Source organism: Schistocerca nitens, chromosome 4, assembly GCF_023898315.1.
Source record: "Schistocerca nitens isolate TAMUIC-IGC-003100 chromosome 4, iqSchNite1.1, whole genome shotgun sequence".
NCBI classification, from domain to species: domain Eukaryota; kingdom Metazoa; phylum Arthropoda; class Insecta; order Orthoptera; family Acrididae; genus Schistocerca; species Schistocerca nitens.
This window is the reverse complement of record NC_064617.1, coordinates 301,451,979-301,475,866: the sequence shown is the minus strand read 5'-3', so window position 1 is coordinate 301,475,866 and position 23,888 is coordinate 301,451,979. Positions and strand designations below refer to the sequence as shown.

Below are 23,888 nucleotides of genomic sequence, written 5' to 3'. Positions count from 1 at the left end.
TTTGGTAACCGTGATAGTGTTACGGAGATGTTTAATAAACTCAAGTGGCAGACTCTGCAAGAGAGGCGCTCTGCATCGCGGTGTAGCTTGATCGCCAGGTTTCAAGAGGGTGCTTTTCTGGATGAGGTATCGAATATATTGCTTCCCCCTACTTATACCTCCCGAGGAGATCGCGAATGTAAAATTAGAGAGATTAGAGCGCGCACGGAGGCTTTCAGACAGTCGTTCTTCCCGCGAACCATACGCGACTGGAACAGGAAAGGGAGGTAATGACAGTGGCACGTAAAGTGCCCTCCGCCACACACCGTTGGGTGGCTTGCGGAGTATAAATGTAGATGTAGATGTAGATCCTTACAACACATTCTCTGCTTCCGCAATTATCCTGGCCTCAACCTACAGTAACATACTGTCCCCATACCCTCCACCCAACAGTTTCCACCGTCTATGTCCTGTCATCTCCTCCCCATTCTTGTCTTCCACCCTGTTTATTTGCAGCCCTCTGCCAATGCATCTGCCCATTTTGCCCAGCTCTTTTAATTTTTTGTTTCTTTTGTCCTCACCTCCCTGCCCCACAGCTGCCTGACACTGTGCCTGTTGGAGCTTAGTCCCTGCACACTCTACCAGACAGCATTTCTCTCTCTCTCTCTATCTGGACGCTACTTCCCCTTCCCCTTCCCCACCCTCTCCAAACTGCTGCTTGCATCCCACATGATGTTGCATTCCAGCCCGAGATGCTTTAGTTGGCAGTTGTGTGCATGAGGTTTGCTTGCTTGCTTGTGTGTGTGTGTGTGTGTGTGTGTGTGTGTGTGTGTGTGTGTGTGTGTGTGTGTCTAAGACTGTGGCCGAAAGCTACATGCGAGTGTCTTGTAATTGTACCTCTCTGCAACTTAGTGTCTTCTTTACGGAGAGTGGAAATAATGTCATTTTTTATGTTGATGCTGGGAAAGTATCACACATGGCGGGGAGGGGGGACTTTTGACAGGAGCAGGGTGTTTCCAACATTTGGAAATAAGGAAATAGAGGAGAACAGAGTTATCAAAAAGAGTAGTTGTGAAGAGTGTGTAGGCACATTGCTTTTGTCATAAAAGCCTGTATAATAACCATTCAATCTGCTAAAAGGTTGATAAAATGCAGATGAATCAAAGACACATGTGGACTGCGGATATTTTCAATTTACAACTCCTGAAGTGTTTTTCAGTGCATGTATTATTTTGTCAGTGAGTGTATTTTTCTGGCTGTAAGTATCACACACAGTGATTCTTTTTCTGCTTACTCCTATCCCCATCTCTCCTCTTCTCCCACTCAATCACTCTTCAGGAAGTTACCAGAAGAAAGAAATTGTTGAATCCTGTAACCATTGGGTTTGGTAATCCCTTTATTGATGCCTAGTGCTCGTTCTCTGCAGTTTAGAATAGCATTCTAGTAGGTCACTACAGTGCATTATAATGACTTGGAAATTTAGAATAGCATTCTAGTAGGTCATTGCAGTGCATTATAATGATTTGGAAATCGGCCATGAGTTGTAGGAGCAGTCATTCTCACTGGTACAAGGGAATGCCCCAAGTATTTTACCATAAACATGTGTGTTACTTTTGGCAGATTTGCTACAAGTTAACAATAGCATTGCCAAGTATTGTTGGGCATCAATAACACACAGCACAAATTTACAGAGTACTGACCCAAACCTGCAACTTTGTATGTCATATGAGAACTTAACTCCTGCATTATTGTTTTAAGTCATGGGATTTTCTTGTGTAACTGGCAGCGCAGCTGTGACAGGTGTGCTAGTTGGGGTGAGCAGTATTTTCAGGTTAAGCCTTTGATTTATTTCTACACACCCAATCACAATATATTTGTTGCATGCATTTGGATGTGTTATTGATTCATAGATTTTGTAATTGTGAGAACTGAAATTCACTAGTGTTTTCTGTGACACTTCTCAAAACAGAAGTACCGTATTTACTCGAATCTAAGCCGCACCTGAAAAATGAGACTCGAAATTCAAGGGGAGAGAAAAGTTTTAGGCCGCACCTCCAAATCGAAACAAAGTTGGTCCATTGTCATACGAGACACAGCTACAGCTACAGCTACAGTAGTTTGGTTCGAGTCGTAAGCTTAGCAGTTAAGCTTTATCAGGTAGCCATTGCTATGCGTCACACACTCCGTCCGTATTTATACGAGTACCCTTCCTTTTTCACGTGCTTCGTCTGGTTTGAATCGATTGCTTATTTTGCTTCGATCTGATAAGTGCCGTTTTCTTTGTTATAGATGTATACGTCACTCTAAGCTGAAAATACATTACTGTACTGTCATGCATTGTTCGTCGCATTCTGATAGTGCGTGTTTACGACCTGTCGCCGCTAGCGGCATGGCTTGCTTTTGTACGCGCTACCACCGCTTACAATAAAAAGAGAGGAATTGTCTCATTAGCGAAACAATGGCAAAAGACTCATTTGTTGTTACTTACACTGCTGCTTTCTTTGATAATGATCAACAAGAACCAAATAATAGACTGTGTATGATAGAACATTTTCTGAATGAGAGTTGGCGAAAATTTTTCTCCGTTTGAAAATCTTTGCGGCCGCTTCTTTAGTACATCAAATTCTGCACAGAAATTAGTCATCTTAGATTTATAAATCTAGTCAGTTGCCGTGCTTCATTTCTGACTGTATCACTACTAGGCATAAGAATAATAAGAATATAAACATGACACGATACGTATATTCTTCCGCGTTTGCTGTTGTCTCACTCTAGTTTCGTAGTTTATTGGGCAGACAGGATTTAAATGAGATAGCAGCAAACACGAAACAATACATGGCAAAATGTTTATATTCGTATTATTCTTATGGTGAAGAGAATACTGCATGTGATTCACAATACATGAAAGTTCCTATTAGCAACCATCTCTTCTCACAGGTAGGAAAAAATTCAGAATGTAGAGTTGGCCATATTGACAAACATCCCAAACAGTCTTGCCAGTCTGATTTTCGCAGTACATTGAAATTCTGCTACATTCGAAGATGAACAATACGGAATTTGTATTTACTTCGTTGGATAATGTATGAAAATGCAGTGGTTGAAACTTGGGGCGGAGAACAAAAAGCTCGTCTTCCACCCTTCTTCTTTTTTTTTTAAATTTATTTACTGACACAGAGGTTTTGGCGCCAGTATTTATCTTTGTGCCTACAAAGCATGCCTCTGTCGCGCTACATATATTCGACGACAGAAGTTAGTTGTGGCGGCACCTACCAACATTTTTCAGAACTTCTGCTTGCTTCGCACTCGATTCTAAGCCGCAGGCGGTTTTTTGGATTACAAAAAATGGAAAAAAAGTGCAGCTTAGATTCGAGTAAATACGGTAGTTGAAAGTAAGGTAAAGGTGTCAATCTGAAAGGCGGTTTGGAAACCACAGTGTGTTATTAGGCATGGTTCTGTGGGATATGGTGTACCGTTGGATTACTCTGACATTTGAAGTGATTTACCCAGTTGGTTAGAGAGAGACCTACAGCATAATATGAATTTCCAATCATGGTGGAATTCAGAATTTTTTGTGTTAACAAATCACTACTGAGCAATAAATGACAGAAAAAATGAACTAATTGAAGATCGAATTGTGGACATTTGAATTTGTATACTGACACACCGAAATGGTTCATGATCACTTAATGTATTCCTGTTCTAAAAATCTGTATTCTGCTGTATTGAACAAATGAGCAACTACATTTTTTATTAAAATATATGTACAGATGACTTTTATTTTCTGTACTGTTGTTACTGAAGTCAAGTGTTGACCTCTTTACATAAATAAAACTCCTCAGTGCAGTATATGTTCATTTTTTTTGTATCAGATTTGTGAATGTGTTCCTTAACATATGGCATAATTTTTAATAAATTACATTATTTCACATCTTTTCAGGTGGGTCCCTAATTTGCTGTGATTTATGTCCAACTTCATTTCACGCAGACTGTTTGCGAATATCACCCCCAGAAGGCAGTTTCATATGTGAGGATTGTGAAACTGGAAGATATCCATTGTTTGGAGAAATTGTGTGGGTGAAACTAGGTCATTACAGGTATACTTCATCTTATAATTACTACTCAGATCATTCTTGTGGCGAGTATACTGCCTTAATTTAAATAAGTCTTGTGTACTTAAGTGAAACCACCATTACTAAATCATGTTTACATTTCAGGTGGTGGCCAGCAAGGATTCTGTTCCCAAGTGAAGTTCCTGAAAATGTGAACAAAATACCTCACACTTATGGTGAATTCTGTGTGAAATTCTTTGGATCAAATGATCATTTCTGGGTGAACAGAGGTCGTGTCTTTTTATATCAGGATGGTGTAAGTATTTGCGTTGTCGGAACACAAAACTCCAAACGCATTAATGAACTTAATCTGGACATAAAGACAAAAATGTCTGAAGAGGTGTGGAAGAAATTATGAAATAGGGTGATCATAAAAGCTTAATTTAAGTAATAACAGTGTAGGAAAAGACATTGCTATTGCTGTTTTGTAGGAGAAGACACATTGCTACTTACCATAAAAATGATGTTGATTTTCCTACCTGGAGTTTCTATTGTTTGCTTAACTTTAAGTATGATAAAGAAAAGAGTCTAGTAATGACAGAGTATCAATAAATATGAAAGACGCCACTGGTTTGTAGTGTGAGCTCCTTGCAATGTGTCTTGCATACCGTTTCATAGTAATTAATGATTACTGTAATGTAGTCATGAACTCTGCGAAAATATTGTGACAGAGTTCAGGCCATTACCGGAAACTTTAAAAAACTAAAAATTTCCAAAATGTTTCCTGGAATAATATGTGAATAGGTATCAGCAATACATGAATAACTGTTTAGTGTATAAAAGCATGTAACTGATTTTATTGTTTTATATATTATTCCTGAGCACTGTGATGTGAACATTTATACCAAACCAAAATAGTCTGATGATTAACAAGTGACTTGGGTTGCGAGCTTTGTTTTGGAGTGATCAGATGGTCAGCTGTGATGTAAGCAAATTGTAATGGAAATGGGTTAATTTTTGCAGTATGGATGTCTCTCAACTTCCGTGCCTGTTTCCTTCTGGTGCTGGTAGATAAGCTGTTCCTGCAGCGTTTTGTGATATGCCTGTAAGCTAGAAGTGGTTTTTAATTCAGTAAAATTTCACCTTCACATACTCCCATTAACAGTCTGCTTTTCTTACATGAAAACTACCTTTTAAGTTTTTACAAAGAGAAACCAGTTATTTCACAAGAAATGAACTTGACGGAAGTGTTCTTATTTCCAGCCAAACATTTTTTTTAGTACAGATTCTCAAAATATTAATTTTACAAATTTATACACTTTTACGTACTTTCAAACAAATTCTGGTACTTGAAGGATTATTTTGGAAGAAATCCACAGCTTTTTAAGATGACGAAAATGACAACACATCTTTTGTTTAACATAAGGGAACAAAAAGTGGTTAATCTGTAAACAGGTGAATACAGACAACAAGGCATTGCATTAATGTTTTTCTGCATCCAATAATCAATCCCTTGTCATGTTGTGTGTGACAGAAGTATTGTCATGATGAAGAATAACAACTTTTTTCCCTGTTGAAGCTTGGGACAAGCAAATTGTAGCATAGCATTTAGCATTAACTTTTCTTTGAACATCTAAAATAATGGGTTTGACATGTCCAGTACAACTAAAGTAAAATTCAGTTATTTTCGTAGAAGTGCTTTGAGAATTGGCAGTCATTTTCATAGAAGTGCTTTGGGAATTTGTCACTTCCTTTGATTTTGGTTCATTGTGAAGCACCCATACAGTTGATAGCTGCTGAGTTTCTGGCTCATATGAATGTCCCCAAGTTTAGTTTGCTATTAAGGTGTTTTATATGGATATTTTGTTTTCTTACACCAGCCGACAGGAGCATGCATTCAAGCTTTGGCCAGATTGCGTGGAATTCATCAGGAGCAGATCTTCGCAGTTTTATGTTTGTGGAAAATTGAATGTACTTCAATCTTCGATACACCTAGATGCGTGTCTCAGGGTAAATCATACACCTACCTTCTGCAGGACTGTTGAGCATAATATCAAAGTTTATTGTAACAAATGAACAAAATTTATTGTCAAAGGAAGTACGACCATGACAAAATTGTGCAAAGTAATTGTAAGCACTCTCATCTGCATCTATGCTCTGCAAACCACTGTAAAGTGCACGGCAGAGAATGCTTCTTGTTGCACGTGAGGAATTCTTCCTGTTCCAATTGCGTATGGAAGGTAGGAAGGAAGATGGGAATAACGATTGCTTAAGAGCTTGCTTGCATTCTATAACTAGTACAATTTACTTATAGATTCATCACTTAACTACTAGTTCCTGAAACTTTAGAAGTTGCTTTTCGCAGCATGATTAACATATATCTGCAAGAGTGTACCAGTTCAAAATTTTCACCATTTCCACTACACTCTTCTGCGCTTCAGACAGGGCTGTGACTATGTATAGTACCCATTCAGTATCCTCTGTTAGTCTGGAGTATATGTCACACATGCGAAACCCCCCGTCCCCCTCTCCCTCCCTCTCCTGGGCTCACCACTCTTTTGTGGGTTTGTGCTTGGCTACCAAAGGTCCCCATACTTTGCGGCACCTATGTCCATTCTCCAGCTGTTCTTTTTCCTGTCGCTTGGGGGGAACATGTCGGGGATATTTTTGGGAATGTGTTCTGAAGATTTAATAGCCTGACACCAGAACAGTTGCTCAACTCTCTCTTTCTTTCTTTCTTTCTTTCTTCGTTCTCCATCTCCTACCCTTCCTCCGCTTTGGCATTTTAGGTTCATCTTTTTTTTTTCTCCCTGTGTGAAGGATGGCCCACGCGTTTGACATTTAATGTGACTGGGTAATATGCAATTCCCGACCGCAGGGTCAACAGATAGGGTTCACTCTTAACCCCCTGGTACAGGCTAGGCCCACGAAGGGGTGATTGCCTGAGCTGTTACCTCCCCAAATTGTCAATTGGTCCCTCTGTCAGGAGTTCGGGAGGTGTGACCTGAGATGTGAACAAATGCCTAAGGCAGGTGAGCCCCCTCTAAGCCGTTCCCCCCCCCCCCCCCCCCCCCCCCACCACCACCACCAGTTGGAAGGAGACCACCGTCGGAGATGTTGGCAATCATGGGGGATTTTCTGGCAATGACCCGATCACCATGTCAGTCTCCATCTACTAAATGTTAACGTAAACGGAATGAGGGTAAAGATTCAAAGAATTTCCCAGCGGTGCCTCAGTTCCTCATGGTATCACATATGGAAGGAGGTCAGTCCTTTACTACTGTTAATCCCTTTATTATTCAGAAACATGTTGATGTATTTGCAGGTCCTGTGAAATACTTGCTCTAGTTTATATAATGAAACTTTGCTATAGGAGACCAATTGCGATGCTCGAGCTCAACAATTGCTTGCAGCTTTGCTCCTCCATGGCTATCCTGTTTGTGTCAAGGCCCAGCAAATGCTGAGTTTTTCATGTGGTGTTGTTTACACTAGGTTGCTCAGTGTTCTGACCCTGGGAGAAATCAAAATTTATCTCTCTGATCTGGGTGTCACTCCAGGTCATTGAGTAATGCAAAAGGTTTAGGCAACCTTAGTGTCGACACACACTCTTTCTCATGTTTGATAGAGCAGTGCTTCCATCGAATTTCAAAGCAGGCTATGAAGTCATCACGGTCCGGCGTACATTCCAAACACAATGCTTTGCTACCAGTTTCAGCGTTAGTCACACTCACATGTCCTGTTGAAACACGACCAAATGTGTTACTTGTAGGGATGCTCACAAGGGCGATTGCCTGCTGCCTCCTCTCCGCTGTGTCAGTCCATGGTGGAATGCCACGCCAAGGGGCCTGGGTTCAATTCCCGGCTGGGGCAGGAGATTTTCTCCGCTCATGGACTGGGTGTTGTGTTGTCCTCATCATTATTTCATCCCCATCTCCGACACACAAGTCGCCCAATGTGGCATCAAATGCAGTAAGTACTTGCCCTTGCGGGCAGAACTTCCCCAAGTGGCGGACTCCCGGCCCACAATGCCGTATGCTGATTTCCATTTCCACTGTATCAGTTGAAGTGGTGACCATGCGGCCTCACCCCGAGAATGTCCCATGTATCTCGATGAATGGGCCATCCAGGAGATCCGGATCAACTAGCCAACAAGTTGTTGGCTAGTTGAAAGCCATGTGTTTTACCACTTGGCACTTACCACAGTACTGTACTTGCCATGCCTCGCTCCACGTAGGTCATGGCCACACAGACTTGTGACCTCAAATTCAGCGCTCCAGTTGTAAAATTGCCCATTATCACGGTAGCATCCCTGTCTCCTTCTCCAGCTGTACAAGAAGTCACCAAATCTTCTCCTCCAACGACGAAATCACCTGCTACACAACCAACAGGCTGAAAAGATAAAGGAATACTCCTGTGAAGACTTATGTCCCTCCAGCCAGCAAACATCTGAGTCTTCATCTGCCAACCACAAAGGCTCTAAGAAATCAAAGGCAAATGGCCTTCTCTTTCCCTGACTCGGAGAGCCTCCTTAATTGCGTCGCCATGTGATACTTTCATCTGTTTGACCTCCATTTCGCCAGTGCTTAACACCTATTGCTTTTCTGCCCTGGAATCCGCAGGCTGACCCAGTGAGAATGCCAACACCTCTGTAGATCTTATGCAACAGGACCTTTCAGCATCTGCGCCCTGTACCAATAAGTCTCCGAAGGATGGCACTCGGCAGCCGCCTAGGTGACTACGCTTCATTTGTTCCCTCCTCTACAATCTCTGTTATGACTCTTCTCCAGCGCCCACTTGTTCTCTGCCTCCAAGGAACAAAATTGTGACCTCACAACCACTTTGACCTCTCGCATTTCCGTCTGGTCAGCTTTGACCTCCTCCCCCCCCCCCCCCCCCCCCAAAGACGGCACTCCATCTCATGGGGGAGTAATGCTGCTTATCCGGGATGATGATCGTAGCCAAACCATCTCACTGAACACTTGGCTGCAAGCTGTTGCAGTCCACATTATCCTTCCTCACTTCAGCTTTATTCTTTTCAACATCTACATCGCTCCGTAATTCGATGTCACCAGGGCAGACTTCCTTCAGCTGATTGATCAACTCCCTCACCCCTTTTTTGCTGCTCGGTGACTTCAGTGCACGCCACCCCCTTTGGGGCTCTTCCAGAACCTGTCAGAGAGGTGCCCTCTTGGTTGACCTCAGTCAGCTTGATCTCATTTGGTTTAACACTGGAGCACTCGTGTTCCTTTCAGACTCCACGCACACCTGTTCTCATTTGGACCTCTCATTCTGCACTGCCCAGCTTACCCGTCATCTCGAGTGGTCCGTTCTCTCTGACATGCACTCAAGCAACCATTTTCCGTGTGTTTGCTGACTCCTACCCCAACTACTACTTGTAACCTCAAGTGGCAGGTTTCTAGGGCTGACTGGAGGCTTTATTCCTCCCTGGTGACCTTCGACAAACATTTCTCCAGTTATGAAGACCAGGTAGAGTACCTTATGAATGTTATCCTTACTGCCACTGAATGTTCCATACCTCGCACTTCATGTTTACTGCATGGTGTCCAGGTCCCCTGGTGACTGAGGCTTGCTGCGACACAATTTGTGCACAGAAACCTGCTCTCCGCATGAACTGTCGTCCAACAATGGCGAACTGTATTTGTTACAAACATTTGTGTGCACAGTCTCGTTGCATTCTTCATTATAGCAAAAAAGCTAGTTTGATTTCATTTACTAGTTCTTTTAACAGTTCCAATCCCTCTTATGTCATATGAGGGCAACCTCTGACCTGGGACCAAGGTCCATTCCTCGATTTCCGGCCTGACCATAGCAGGTGATGTCATTGTGGACTCTGTAGCTATCTCCAACATGTTGGGTTGCTATTTTGCAGAGATTTCGAACTCCACCCCCTATCACCTGTCTCCCTTCCTTAGAAACAAGTGGAGGTGGCTCGGGTGATATCCTTCTCCTCTCAGAATCGTGAATGCTACAATGTCACCTTTACTGTGAGGGAGCTAGATCATGCTCTCACCTCATCCCAATCTTCTGCCCCAGGGCCGGACGATATTCACATTCAGGTGTTGCAGAACCTTTCTCACTCGGGCTAGCACTTTCTCCTTCATGCATACTATCACGTTTGGGCAGATGGCACGGTTTGCAGATGCTGGCTTGAAGCCACTGTCATACCAATACCAAAGCCTGGTAAGGACAAACAGCTTCCTTCTTGCTACCGCCCCATTTCTGTCACAAGGTGTGTTTGCAAGGTGATGGAATATATGATTCATGGCCAGTTGGTATGGTGGCTCCTCGTCACTTTGTCAGCCACATCGTGAATGGTTTTCTGCGGAAATAACAGACTGTGGCCAAGTTTTTTTATTGGAAGATAGGCTTCAACACCTGCTGGAGGACTGGTATCCTCTGTACTCTATACATGTATGGCTTCCGAGACTGCCTGCCTCGTTTCCTTCGTGAATTTTTAAAAGACGGAGTTTTCAAGATATGCACAGGTTCAGCCTTGTCGGACACCCTCATCCAGCAGAATGAGGTGCCTCAGTGCTCTGTCCTGAGCATCATTCTCTTTGCTATAGTCATTAACCGTATTATGACCTGTCTCCCGCCATTCATCTCCACCTCCCTTTGTGATCTATTACAGTTCTCCACAGATTTGTCTTCTTGAGCGGCATTTTCAACGAAGTCTCGATCATCTTTACTTGTGGAATATCGACAATGGCTTTCACTTTTCGACTGAAAAAAAAGTTTTTATGAGTTTCTGGTGATGCAATCAGTGTCTTGCACCATCTTAATGTGTTGGACCTGTTGCTCTTAAGTTTGCTTGATCTATGAAATTCCTGGGTTCATGCGTGATAGAAAGCTTTCTCAATCCTCCCAGGTGTCTTATGCTGTACCCGGTCGCTCAGTATCCTATGTGTTGTAAGTGGAACTTCCTGGGGAGCGGATTGGACCACAATCCTCCATTTGTACCAATCCCTAGTCCATTCAAAACTAGACTTTGGGTGTTGTGTTTATTCATCGGCATGTCCGTCCATCTTACACTGTCTTAATACAGTCCACCCTTGTGGAATCCATTTGGCCAGTGGCACCTTTTACACTAGCCCGATTGAGAGTCTCTGTACAGAAGCTGCTGAACTACTGCTATGATACCAGCGTGATGTTCCCCTCAGCAGATACGCATGCCTTTTGTCTGCCGTGCCTAGCCTCCCATCATATGCCTCTTATATATATATATATATATAGTAGAGGGAAACATTCCACGTAGGAAAAATATATCTAAAAACAAAGATGATGTGACTTACCAAATGAAAGTCCTGGCAGGTCGACAGACACACAAACATACACACAAAATTCAAGCTTTCGCAACAAACTGTTGCCTCATCAGGAAAGAGGGAAGGAGAGGGAAAGACGAAAGGATGTGGGTTTTAAGGGAGAGGGTAAGGAGTCATTCCAATCCCGGGAGCGGAAAGACTTACCTTAGGGGGAAAAAAGGACGGGTATACACTCGCGCGCACACACACACACATATCCATCCACACATATACAGACACAAGCAGACACATTTAAAGACAAAGAGTACACTAATTTCAAGTTGCCGCTGCTCATACCTCACCTGTCTTTCAACAACATCTTTGCCTCTGTACTTCCGCCTCGACTGACATCTCTGCCCAAACTCTTTGCCTTTACAAATGTCTGCTTGTGTGTGTGTGTGTGTGTGTGTGTGTGTGTGTGTGTGTGCGCGCGCGCGAGTGTATACCTGTCCTTTTTTCCCCCTAGGGTAAGTCTTTCCGCTCCCGGGATTGGAATAACTCCTTACCCTCTCCCTTAAAACCCACATCCTTTCATCTTTCCCTCTCCTTCCCTCTTTCCAGATGAAGCAACCGTTGGTTGCGAAAGCTAGAATTTTGTGTATATGTTTGAGTTTGTTTGTGTGTCTATCAACCTGCCAGCGCTTTTGTTTGGTAAAAAGTAAGAAATTATATGTGAAAGCTTAGATTTTCTTTTTCCAATTTGTGTGCTCGCGCTAATTAACAATGATGTTGGTATTGGCTGACTACCTCAGGTGTCCAGTGACATATTGTTATTTAATATGGAAAAAATGTGGTTTCACAGGGGGTATAGTGTATTTTCACCCAAGAAAGTGTATTTTTAGCCGAGAAATCTGATAAAAATTTGGGAATTTTTTTCCTTGTTCACATATACACCCTTTGCTAGTGAACTATCATTCTCTCAAAAGTTTTTGGTTAGATCAAAGGGCGAGTCTGGTGGTTTATGAGGAAGACCGCACCCTTAATACTAAGTTTTCCCCAATCCATCTAGCATGCAGCTTCAGTTTCTATCTTAATGGATTTGCATCTTGTGTTTACTGTGACAAATACACCATCTACATTTCCCATTGGTCTAACTTTTCAATATGCGCGTAGATTTACTCCATAAAACCCACTGATTTAGATTTCAGGATTTAGCCAGATTTGTGTACATAGTATAATCTGATCTCTACTGTTCTTTAGGACTGCTTTGAACCGACTTTTTTGCAAATTGCTTGTCAGTTAAGCACTAGAATTTTTACAGTTCCATTGGGGAGGGGGGGGGGGGGGGGGACAATCTTACGTTAGTACTTTGGTGGCTCAGGCAATAGTCATTATCAGGATTGGTTGGAGGATCGCCTAAGCTAAAAACCCTTGTGTGCATGCAACAGACAACCTTCTATTTAGCAGGCTCTGATGTTTAGTGCCTATATGGCCCATTTAGTGGGAACCTCTGGGGACCAACCCTCAACCTCCATTGATAAACCCAGATAAGGCTAAATTATTTTTTGTTTCCATTTTAATAAAACTTTAATTATCACTTAATCATAGTAAAAATTGTATTTATACAGTTGTTTTACATTTTTTATTTCCATAGTTTTTGAAAAATTTCCCGTCCTTCTGGAAGGACCTCAGTCGTATATACACATGCGCTTAATACAATGTCACTAATTTATTATTTTTGTATGGACGAGTATGAAACAAGGTACATTACACTGTCTTGCAGATTTTTTTTCTAACATATTTTTTGAAACAGGATCTAGTGGCAAATATGTGATGTAATGTTTCAGTTTATAGTGTCTAAAATCAATTTGTGATTTAAATGCTCATTCTCTTTGCATAGCAACAAGCCAGTTTAATTCCAGAATTGCAGTGACAATTCGACAAAATACTTTGTGGTCCAATTTACCACCATAAGTGTCATGAGGTGTGCTCGATCGCATTGACAAAATGTGTAGTATCGTTTCTTACCCCTGATAGGTACTCTATAGAGTGAAATATTTTGCTCAGCTCTACCAGTTTCACCCATAAACTTGTAGTGGTAAATGACTCTTGGTGGTTGAGTTGCTGTCCATCTTTTCTGCTGATGTGAATGTCACATTACTGGACAACTTGCATAGCATCAAAGTTTGTTGACTGTGTCACCATGCTGTCACCATTTGATGAAGCTACTAACATATTGGCTGAACTGTCAGATCTGAAGTCTAATGTCACTGTCTCTGTATCCCGCCCCCTTCTGTAGATCACAACCTGTAATAATTCTGTTGGCTCATAGTAGATAAAATGAAGTAAATAAATACAATCTGCAAGGTAGCTTTTCCAGCTGATTGGCTGATTGGCTGCTCTGTAACCAAGGCCATTGTCAGCATATTTTTGTGGAAATATATATTTTTCTGGTAATGTACTAGCATCCTGGTATGGTTCAAGCCATGTCAAATATCGTTTACTTGGCCCTCCACACCAAAACTTAATCCTGTATCTTATAGGTTTGGCTTGAATAAACAGCTTGGCCCCATGCTGTACAAAATGTTTTATCTTCACATGTGTTCTTATGTTATGGCAAAACACAGAAAGGCAGAAAATAATATATTTGATTTTTGTATGCTTAAAACTAATGTACTTCTAGAAGAATGTGCTTGAAGAGGCAGTCATTGAGGTTATACTGGGTATGCAAATACCCATATTACTCTTTACTAGATCAATATGACATTCTGAGAGAATAAGTGAATAGCTATTTCTGTAATACATACGTACAGAGGGAAGTTATATTTACCCATCAACTAGATGGTCAGGCAGATTATCCACTTTCAGCAAACAAATTTCTCATACACTCAGAATTATGCTGGTTCTACTGTGGGAGCCAAATGTTGTTTTAAACAGTATATACTGTTGTCTTCTGTTGGAAGGTATAATAAAGAAAGTAGTAAAAGAAGTTCAAGGCTCTTCTGCAAAAATCCCTCCTGAAGGACAACTGCTGTATCTTGGTTAATCGACCTCCCTACCCTTTTGTTCTTGCTTTCCAGCATCAAGGGTCACATCAACTTTCCCAACAGGTGAAGCATGCCTCACTGGATCAGTTTCAATTTAAGTAGAAGAAATTTGTTGGTTAAGGGATGGGCATAATGGCCCAAATTGGCCCTGATCCGTTCTCCCCTGTGTATGGCCCCTAGATCTACCGGTGACACAAATAAGTCATATGGGTGAGAGGTGATAAATCTTGCAGTTCATCCAGAGGAGAGGATAGCAATTTCCTAGTACATGACTCTCAGTAGTTAGCCTAACACATCTGTTCTAAGCAGCTTCCAGTGACTCGACAGCAGTTAATGATTTTCAGCCACTTAGAAACAGCAACAAACTCATCCCATCCCTGAGAACAGTATTCACATCGGGGCAGCCTTGTGGTTCTTAAAATATTTACCTGAACACTAAAGAAGTAACTTTTAATTTGCTTTGTTGATTCTGTTTTAATTTCAGAACATATTGAGGTATAAGGGTTGGAAGTTCTTTTTCATATCTACACTAAAACATTTTAGAGAGTAGTTTGTGCTTTAGCAGGAGGAAAACCTGGAATAAAATTTGCAGGTTCCTTGAAGGTAACTTTGTCTTGAATCTTGTCAATATTATCTAGCAGTTTCGTGTAATAATGCCAAAATCTGTGCTAATGTGTGACATGTATCAACAGTGTACACTGCAGTGTAATGGAGAAACTTAAGTGGAACATAATGTTCGAGTTATAATATTTACAATTATAATATGTGCAAGGCACACCACAGCAATTGACTTCATGACAGCAGTTTTTATGTAGTGATAATAAAATTTCAAACATTGCTTTAGAGGAAACAGGTCGATGTGTGGAAATATTGCACTATTGGTGAGAAATTTAAACTACAGTAAAGAGATTTTTTTAAAGATATTGCTTTTATGAAGGTGATTGATTACTAAAGGTTGAATGAAATGATTCAAGTCCCTGAGATAGTTGCTGCAGAGTTAAACCTTTACAAAACCCATTCAACAAAAATTTCTGTGTGAAATTGCCATGTTTTTTTACATCACTGTTTCTGTAAATGCTCACTGTAGACAAATTACTTGGTCACCTTATGAGCTGTTGCTGTTTTGGTAATAACAAATGACAAATTTTGAAACAAGAGTAATATCACTTCTTACTAATGCCATTAGCAGCATGAATAATTTGTAAAAATAAATAAGTAAATAAAGGTGAATTTTGCAGGATGAAGTATTTTGAAGTGTGGAATTTATTGCTGTAATATTTTCTTCGCTTTTGAAAAAAACCCTTTTTGCCACTGTTTCATTGATTTAGCAAATATGTTATTGTGCCTACTGGCATAAACATAAACAAAGTGAAGTATTGTAACCATCAAAGAAATTAACTGCTAATAGGTAAAATATAAAATAAGTCGAACTATAATTTTTATTAAAAGAAATTACTTACTAGGGGTGATTTGTTGAGATCCATCAATCATATTTGTTCACACTTTTCTTCTTGTTTTTGCTATGTGTGTTATATTTTTGTATAAACAAATGGAAATGACTGGGAAAATACTTAATGTTAGTTTCACAGGCATAAGCCTCCTGCTTTGCCTGTACTGTGTAATCCAATTAAAAGTTGTCTCTGTCTGTCACTCAGTCTTGAAGTCAGTTTATTTGTGTGTGTTTTCCAGGATGATGTACACTCATCTGTAAACAAAACCAAAACAGACACAACCTTTTTTAAAGCACTGGAGGAAGCAAGAGATGCTCTTAAAAGATATGTGGAAATAAAAGAGGCTCGTGATGCTAAAGTCAGACCATCCATTGTGAGTAGCTGTGCTTAGTAAGATTAAGATAAGCACTTGTTCCTATCTTACATGCTAACAGATTGTTTTTAATTTTAGAAACCACCATCATATATTCGCATCAAAACCAATAAACCAGTTGGTAATGTGCGGCATATGGAAGGTGATGTATCAAACATGACACCTTGTGATTGTGATCCTAAATCTGAGAATCCATGTGGTCCAGATAGTGATTGTCTTAACAGGTGAGTACTCATGGCTACAGTGGTAGAGCCAAATTTTAATTAAAACATTTGGTACATTCATTGTATAAAAAAGACCTTGATGCTTTTGCTACACTGAGAGCCTTTCCTTCAGAACAAGTAAGGTAGTGGTGTGTACATTAGTACCCTGTGAATTACTGTAAAGTGTAGGAGGAGGGATATATTTAACTGAAAAATATATTAAGGTTTCCTCTTTCTTCATTCATAGCTGACCATAAAAAGTAGGATTACTTGATATGAGCTGCTGTTTGTCTAATTTTAGCTTCAGTCAGTGATGCCTAGTAAGCTGACGAATGTTCATAGTACCCACTCCATAAGCCATATGTTGGAGTTTCTTAGGTTTTTGTGAGATGCACATCATCTCTTGCAAAGCACATGACAGTTAAAATTTCTCAACATAGTGGTTACTCAGCCTTCAAGAAATAAACTTGTGATTTTTGCACCCTTCCTTTTGCTAACACTTCATCTCTTCTGTTAGTCTCGTTGCATATAGATGGCATATAATAGAGCAATAGACCTTATTGGAGCTTTAGTTGAGGAGAATAAGACAGCATTGTAGAATATCTCCAATGTTATTCAGTCAGTACATAGAGCAAGCTGTGAAGGAAACCAGTGAGAAATTTGGAAAGGAATTTAAAATTCAAGGATTAGTGAAATTTTTGATTCTTTGCTGATGACGTAATTCTGTCATAGACTGCAAAGGACTTGGAAGATTAATTGGATGGAATAGATAGTGTCTTAAAAAGAAATTACAAGAAGAAAATCACCAAAAGTAAAGTCCACTGAGTACCGCCTGACAACTGATGAGATATTCTTTCACTCAGGCCACGGTACTGATGTTCCAGGAACTCAAATGTCTCAATAAGACCTCATACTACCCTACCTGTGGTACACTAGCTTGCCAGACCCTGGTGTACTATGGCAGAGCTGTGCTGACAGCACTATCAGTGCTTCTGAATTTCTGAGCTCGGAATCATCGTGACCATTTCACAGCCTGATTACGTGCCAGCAGCCAGTCAGCCGTTGCATTGCCCATAATGCCTTTAATCCAGATGCACATTACTTTTGACCCTCTTTTGGAAGTTGTATATTTTCTTTCTCCAGTATGTGCTTATGTTTTGTTGGACCATTTGTTGGCAGGCGAAGCCTGTCACTGTTGTAAATTAGTTTCATTTATGACTACTTTGGAACTATTATATTTGCATGTGACATGTTACACGAGGAGAGGTTCTCAGTGTCCATTTCTTGCATTATGTGATGATATCAGCTGTCAGGAGTTGGAGTATTATACTAAAATTTTGTGTTTGTGCATAGGATACTACTCGTTGAATGTTCACCATTGGTGTGCAGAGCTGGTGATCGTTGTGGCAATCAGTGTTTTGAGAAGAGAGAATACCCTGAACTGCAACCATATCTCACTGAAGATCGTGGTTGGGGCCTCAAAACATTGACAGATCTCAAAAAGGGTCAGTGAAGGTGTCTTTTGTTTAACATAACATCCATAAGAAATATGACTAGTTCTTAAACTCATTTCTGCTATCTGATAATGTAATGTGGTTGTAACCTGATTTCCAAGGGATACTTGGGATGATAGTAAAAATATTTCAAAATATTTCAGAAACCAAATTGTACTGTTTAAGCACAAATTATTTCCTCATAAATTAATGCTCTTGTGTGTTTACCGTTTCCAGGACAGTTTGTTATTGAATATGTTGGTGAAATGATAAATGAGGAAGAATATCGTCGACGAATCCAACGCAAACATGAAGAAAAAGATGAGAACTTTTACTTCCTTATTATAGACAAAGATAGGCTCTTGGATGCTGGACCCAAAGGGAATGTTGCGCGGTTAGTACTATACACACAATAACATGTACAATAGATGTAAATATGACCAATTTTTTAATAATAATAATAATAATAATAATAATAATAATAATACAAAGACACAAATACAGACATTAGACCATTCTTGCATAGACCACCAAATAACCCACAAGTCGAAACAACAATAAAAACTATCAACACAATCATACACAACAAAATAAATGAAAACACAACTATGGAAGAGTTACAACTACTGGTTTATATAGGAGCACTCACTACACTTAATATACACACTAGGCAGAGATCAGAACCAACCAACACACAGAAGAAACCCACAAAACCAGCATGGCAACACAGGCTACAGATCAAAATAGAAAAACTGAGAAAAGACATCGGACAGCTAACACAATTTATAAGAAATGAAATCTCGGAAAAAAAAACGAAAAAGGTTAGGTAAAATCTCACAACAAGAAGCGACAGAGCAATTAGACGAAAAGAAGCAGAAATTACAAGCATTAGCCAAACGACTCAGAAGATACAAAAAAAGTGAAAATAGAAGGAAACAAAACCAAACATGCAACGCAAACCAAAAGAAATTTTACCAGACAATAGATAACACACACATTAAAATAAACAATCCACCAAACATAACAGACATTGAACACTTCTGGAGCAACATATGGTCAAACCTGGTACAACATAACAGGCATGCACGGTGGATACAAGCAGAAACAGACACAGACAAGATGATACCATAAATGCCTGAAGTGATAATTTTGCAACATGAAGTCACCCAAGCAATTAATTCTACTCACAATTGGAAAGCCCCTGGAAAAGATAAAATAGCAAATTTCTGGCTAAAGAAGTTCACCTTAACACATTCACATCTAACTAAATTATTTAACAGTTACATTGCAGACCCATACACATTCCCTGATACACTTACACATGGAATAACTTATCTGAAACCTAAAGATCAAGCAGACACAGCGAACCCAGCTAAATATCGCCCCATAACATGCCTACCAACAATATACAAAATATTAACTTCAATCATTAAACAGAAATTAATGACACATACAACACAGAACAAAATTATAAATGAAGAACAAACAGGCTGCTGCAAAGGAGCACGAGGATGTAAAGAGCAACTGATAATAGATGCAGAGGTGACATATCAAGCTAAAACTAAACAAGGGTCACTGCACTACGCATACATTGATTACCAAAAAGCTTTTGATAGTGTACCCCACTCATGGTTACTACAAATATTGGAAATATACAAAGTAGATCGTAAATTGATACAGTTCCTAAACATAGTAATGAAAAATTGGAAAACCACACTTAATATCCAAACAAATTCAAATAATATCACATCACAGCCAATACAGATTAAGCGTGGAATATACCAAGGAGACTCATTAAGTCCTTTCTGGTTCTGCCTTGCTCTGAACCCACTATCCAACATGCTAAATAATACAAATTATGGATACAATATTACTGGAACATACCCACACAAAATCACACATTTGCTATACATGGATGATCTAAAACTACTGGCAGCAACAAATCAACAACTCAACCTATTACTAAAGATAACAGAAGTATTCAGCAATGATATAAGTATGGCTTTTGGAACAGACAAATGTAAGAAAAATAGCATAGTCAAGGGAAAACACACTAAACAAGATGATTACATATTGGATAACCACAGCGACTGCATAGAAGCGTTGGAAAAAACAGATGCCTATAAATATCTAGGATACAGACAAAAAATAGGAATAGATAATACAAATATTAAAGAAGAACTAAAAGAAAAATATAGACAAAGACTAACAAAAATACTGAAAACAGAATTGACAGCAAGAAACAAGACCAAAGCTATAAATACTTATGCCATACCAATATTGACCTACTCATTTGGAGTAGTGAAATGGAGTAACACAGACCTAGAAGCACTCAATACACTTACACGATCACAATGCCACAAATATAGAATACATCACATACATTCAGCAACAGAAAGATTCACATTAAGCAGAAAGGAAGGAGGAAGGGGATTTATCGACATAAAAAACCTACATTATGGACAGGTAGACAATTTAAAAAAATTCTTTCTAGAACGAGCAGAAACTAGCAAAATACACAAGGCAATCACTCATATAAATGCATCGGCTACACCACTGCAATTTCATAACCACTTCTACAACCCTTTAGATCACATAACATCAACAGATACGAAGAAAGTAAATTGGAAAAAGAAAACACTTCATGGCAAGCACCCGTATCATGTAACACAGCCACACATCGATCAAGACGCATCCAACACATGGCTAAGAAAAGGCAATATATACAGTGAGACAGAAGGATTCATGATTGCAATACAGGATCAAACAATAAACACCAGGTATTACAGCAAGCATATTATTAAAGATCCCAATACCACAACAGATAAATGCAGACTTTGTAAACAACAAATAGAAACAGTAGATCACATCACAAGCGGATGTACAATACTAGCGAATACAGAATACCCCAGAAGACATGACAATGTCGCAAAAATAATACATCAACAGCTTGCCTTACAACATAAACTTTTAAAACAACAAGTTCCTACATACAAGTATGCACCACAAAATGTACTGGAGAATGATGAATACAAATTATACTGGAACAGAACCATTATAACAGATAAAACAACGCCACATAACAAACCTGACATCATACTCACCAATAAAAAGAAGAAATTAACACAACTAATCGAAATATCCATACCCAATACAACAAATATACAAAAGAAAACAGGAGAAAAAATTGAAAAATACATCCAACTGGCTGAGGAAGTCAAAGACATGTGGCATCAGGATAAAGTTGACATCATACCAATTATACTATCAACTACAGGAGTCATACCACACAATATCCACCAGTACATCAATGCAATACAGCTACATCCAACCATATATATACAACTACAGAAATCCGTAATTATTGATACATGTTCAATTACCCGAAAGTTCCTAAATGCAATATAACACATACCGTACAGTTAATAGGATGTGACGCTTGATCAAGGTCCGCGTCACTTTCCATTCTTAACCAGACTTAACGTCTGAGAAAGTAAAGAAAGAATAATAATAATAATAATAATAAAACACACTGCGGAGCCTTTCAGCAGTGAACTGTAGAAGTAATGTATTTGCTGACCATATTTGATGTATGAATACAGTAGTCTGTCAACTGACTTGGTGTTAATGGTTTGCCTATTAATGCAATCCATTTGCTTATTCCCCATACCTCTCACTATCTATTTTGTATTGAATGCAAAAATATTTTATCTATTAAATATGTGTTTTATAGGTTCATGAATCATTCCTGTCAGCCAAATTGTGAAACTCAAAAATGGACAGTAAATGGCGATACAAGAGTGGGTCTTTTTGCTTTGCAAGATATTCCTGCAAATACAGAATTAACATTTAATTATAATCTGGAGTCAATTGGCACAGACAGGAAACCCTGTATGTGCAGAGCACCAAACTGCAGTGGTTTCATTGGTGTTAAGGCCAATAATAACAAGGTGAGGAAAAAAAACTAAATTATGTCTTTATTGTTCAATAAAGTATTCTATTTTTCCTTTGTTACTAATACCACCATGAAATGATGTGAAATGTCATTTAGTATTTGTAGCTAACAGACTGGTCTTGAGAAAAGGGCTTTAATTGCTGCTGTTTTACAGAGCAGTATGTGCACAAAAAAAAGTATTGTCACCAAAATGACACTGCCAGTTCAAGTTACGAAAAACATGATTTCCTGTGGAAGTGATAAAGTACTCTCTCACGTACACGTGGTGAGAGGTGGAATGATCATATTGAGATCACTTTTAATCCATGTGAATTCATTCAGGAACATTAATGCTTGTTTCTTTACAGCACAAAGATCTATTGTCTGACAAATTTCTTTTTATAATTTACAAATACATAATGTGCGACACTATTAATTTTGCAATAGTCGATAGATGCCTACGAAATAAGTGGACAGAACATGTCTTTCAGACCAGTATGCAGTATACTGTTTCGTCCAAGCACATCAAAACTCATTACCTACTTCACGATGTGAGGCAACTTTCTCTGTCACCCAATACGACTGAAAAAGTTTCTAAGGTCTACAAGCCAACAAAGCAAATGGTAGCCTCATTCAACTGTTGTGCTGTGGGGAAACAAATAGTCCACAAATGCTTATAATTAAAAAACAGATTAATTAAAGCTGTTCATAGAAGGTTATATTGTCCTACTTGCACTTATCATTAAATGAGAAGCTGTAATGGTATCGGGAATGCGGAATCAACACCGACACCAGTACTTGCAGGATGGCCATATTTGCTTCAGAATGGCATGTGCAGGATCTGTGGGATGGGATATTTCAGTACCACGGCAAGCACAGAGTCAAGAATGCTTACTCAATGACAATATTCTTTATAATTGATTGCTTCCATACAGGAGGTCAAAGATTGATCAAAGAGCCAGCCATAGCTAGCAGGAGCTGTATGCGAGTGCCGAGGTGATGGAGTGCTGCCATGATGTAACAATGGCTGGTGATGTTAGTGATGTGGACTCAGCTCAGTAACCTGTTAGCTTATGGCTGAACTAGTTCATTTGTAGGTGGCCGGCAAGGGCATGCAAATGCTCCATGTCAAACTCAAAAGATAATCTCAGACTGGCTGGAGTGTTAGGGGATGGCTTCACCTCAATGGTACCAGTTTGAAATTGTGATAGTTTGTAGACCAGCAGCTTCGCCTAGGTGATAATGCTGCTCAATACGGCTATATCAGCTTGACCAAACATTTGACTAATGACACATGGATGAATGACAGCTTGTTCTAAATGTAGAAAAATATTAATTAATGTCGATGAGTAGAGAAAAAGATCTTGTAACATTTGAATACAGGATTAGGGATGCTGCTTGCCACAGTAACATCAGTTAAATATGTAAAGCGATATGAAGTGGAATGAGCATGTAAGGTAGTAGGGAAGACAAGGGGTAGACTTCATTTCATTGGAAGAATTTTGGGACAGCGTAGCTCATCTATAAGAGAAATGGCATATAGAATGCTGGTGCAAACCATTCTCAAGTACTACTAGATTGTTTGCGATTCCCGCTAGATCAGATTAAAGAAAGAAATTGAAACAGGTCAAAGGCATGCTGCTACATTTGTTACCGGTAGGTTCAGTCATTACTTAAGTATCACAGAGATGCTTCGTGAAATCAAATGGGAATCCCAGGTGGAAAGATGATGATCTTTTCATGAGGCACTGTCGAGGAAATTCCAAGAACTGACATTTGAGGCTGACTGCAGAATGATCCTACTGCCCCTGACATACATTTCACGTAAAGACCACGAAGTTAAGTTGAAAGGAAGTATGGCTCATATGGAGGCTTGTAGACAGTTGTTTTTCCCATGCTCTGTTTGCATGTGAAACAGGAAAGGAAATGGCTGGTGGTGGTACTCTCCGCCATGGACTGTACGGTGGCTTGCAGTTTATGGAATATTGTCATGGAACCAGTAGAAATTGGAAGTCAAAGTCCTAGTGCAAGTGTTGCTAATGGGTGGATGGAAACCATTTATATTCGCTCCATCTGGGGGTGTTGTGACAAGAGTCT

General features: G+C 39.6%; 1 protein-coding gene across 1 annotated transcript in view; it reads left to right on the top strand.

Annotated features, from left to right (window-relative positions):
* LOC126251530 (histone-lysine N-methyltransferase NSD2) overlaps positions 1-23,888 on the top strand; it is a 115,668-nt gene that overhangs the window by 54,390 nt on the left and 37,390 nt on the right. The window contains exons 10-16 of the mRNA XM_049952024.1: positions 3,917-4,073; positions 4,194-4,344; positions 16,027-16,161; positions 16,240-16,385; positions 17,718-17,869; positions 18,095-18,251; positions 21,591-21,807. Of these exons, the coding sequence (XP_049807981.1) occupies positions 3,917-4,073; positions 4,194-4,344; positions 16,027-16,161; positions 16,240-16,385; positions 17,718-17,869; positions 18,095-18,251; positions 21,591-21,807 (1,115 nt within the window). The remainder of the gene's footprint in view (positions 1-3,916; positions 4,074-4,193; positions 4,345-16,026; positions 16,162-16,239; positions 16,386-17,717; positions 17,870-18,094; positions 18,252-21,590; positions 21,808-23,888) is intronic.